The sequence below is a fragment of the Amaranthus tricolor genome, chromosome 3 (assembly GCF_026212465.1).
Source record: "Amaranthus tricolor cultivar Red isolate AtriRed21 chromosome 3, ASM2621246v1, whole genome shotgun sequence".
Lineage (NCBI taxonomy): Eukaryota > Viridiplantae > Streptophyta > Magnoliopsida > Caryophyllales > Amaranthaceae > Amaranthus > Amaranthus tricolor.
Window position 1 is genome coordinate 5,844,324 of NC_080049.1, and position 1,678 is coordinate 5,846,001.

General features: G+C 37.8%; 1 protein-coding gene across 1 annotated transcript; it reads left to right on the forward strand.

Moving 5' to 3' along the window:
• The first annotated feature begins 570 nt into the window (after positions 1 to 570).
• Positions 571 to 1,254, forward strand: LOC130808266 (uncharacterized). Its single transcript, XM_057673747.1, has 2 exons — positions 571 to 1,059; positions 1,105 to 1,254. Exons 1-2 carry the CDS (start codon positions 571 to 573, stop codon positions 1,252 to 1,254), a joined length of 639 nt encoding a protein of 212 aa, XP_057529730.1.
• Positions 1,255 to 1,678: the final 424 nt, after the last annotated feature.

A 1,678-nucleotide genomic window follows, 5' to 3' on the forward strand; every position in this document is an offset into this window, starting at 1 on the left:
ATTGACCTTTATGCAAGGGCAAATTTAAACACATGTCTTTACAGGCCAAGGCCCAGGTTGTAAAAAAATAAAACTAAAAAATTTTACGTACATAAATTAATATAAAAGAAAAAAAAGCATAAATATGTCTTTAAAACACAAAATTGCATCTTAAAAACCTTAAAAATCAGAATGAAAAACTAATTTAAAAAAATATAAATCAAGATTCAAGAATAACGTTTTTTTTCCGGCCGTTGAAGAAGACGATATCCTTTTGGCCGATCAAAAATTTTAATCGTTTATCTGCGGCCTAGTGCTAGTGTAATTGCTTTGCTTGTCGTAGACATTCATTTAAAAAGTGAATTTCATTACTTACCCTGTTGTCAAGAACTCAAGGTAAGTGTAATTGTGTAAGCCTTTGTCTTTCATTTTTTTAATGTACTTTTAAATAGTTTTTTTAACCTAATTTGGCTTTATGTATCTTTCAAAACCGACCTAAATTAAATTTTCTCCCCTTCTCTCTAAGAGGTAAGGCTTCTCTCTCTCGCAACCTAAGGTTTCCCCCTGCGTGACAGTTACTCCCATTCAAAAATGGCTGATGCTTCTGCACTCGATCTGTCAGTTGAGGATGATGAAGTGCTTGTATTCGACAAAGAGGATAATGAACAGGAGGACGATAAACTTTCGCTTTGCTTAATATGTAAACTGTTATCCTCTAAGCCCTTTGATTTGGATGCTCTTAAACGCACTATGATTATGGAATGGAGTTTACAGGAAGACGTCCTTATTAGATCCATAGGTTCTAATGTCTTCCTTTTCCAATTATTTCATTGGAAAGATAAAGAGAAAGTGTTGGAGGGCAGACCTTGGTGCTTTGAACAACGGTTACTTGCTCTCCAAGATATCGATAATAACGTTCAACCCTCAGATGTTATTAGTGGCTTTTCCCCTTTTTGGTTGAGACTTTATAATCTACCTTTTGGGTCTCGATCTAAAGACTGTGTTAGGGAAATTTTCGCCTCCTTTGGTGAGGTGCTGGAGGTTAAAGATGACTTGCTTGACATTGAACCACATAAGAGGGTTAGGGTTATGCTGGATCTGAATAAACCATTAAAACGATCTTAGAAAATTCGAGTGAAGGATGAGTCTATTGTTACTATTGCTGTTAAGTATGAAAGACTTCCCCACTTTTGCCTCTTAAGTGGTAGAATTGACCACACTGATAGAGATTGTGTTTGGGTGGCTGAGGAGGATCAGGATAAAGGCTGTGGCTAGGGTTTAGAATTAAAAGCCTCCCTTAGAAGAGGCTTATCTAAGGAGAGAGAGAAGTTAGCAGGGCTAAAATCTAAGAAACAACTTTTCACTGTGAAACCCAAAACCGTCCACCATAACCAGATCTCTACTATTACAAAAGAGAATCTAAGCCTCCCTTCTATGGTTAATGATAATCAATCTGCTGCGACGAAGGATGATGACAATGCGGTGTTCAATTATTCTAGTGCTTGCGGGTTGGTGCTGACGAGTGATCAAAAGGTAATGCAGGATATACAACCGAGAGCGAAGTCTGCAAATAAAGCTCTTACGTTGGCATGTGAGGATACCATGTAAAATAATCCTGGGACCACTTTACTGCAGAATGAGTTGGGATCCGTGCCACATATGGAGCCACTATACGCTGATGCTCCCCATGCAAATGTGA

What these genes read in the sequence shown, in the direction of transcription:
- LOC130808266 (XM_057673747.1), top strand. Translation starts at nt 571, where the DNA reads ATGGCTGATGCTTCTGCACTCGATCTGTCAGTTGAGGATGATGAAGTG. An exon ending in ACATTGAACCACATAAGAGG is followed by an intron (nt 1,060 to 1,104) that starts GTTAGGGTTATG and finishes AAACGATCTTAG; the next exon opens with AAAATTCGAGTGAAGGATGA.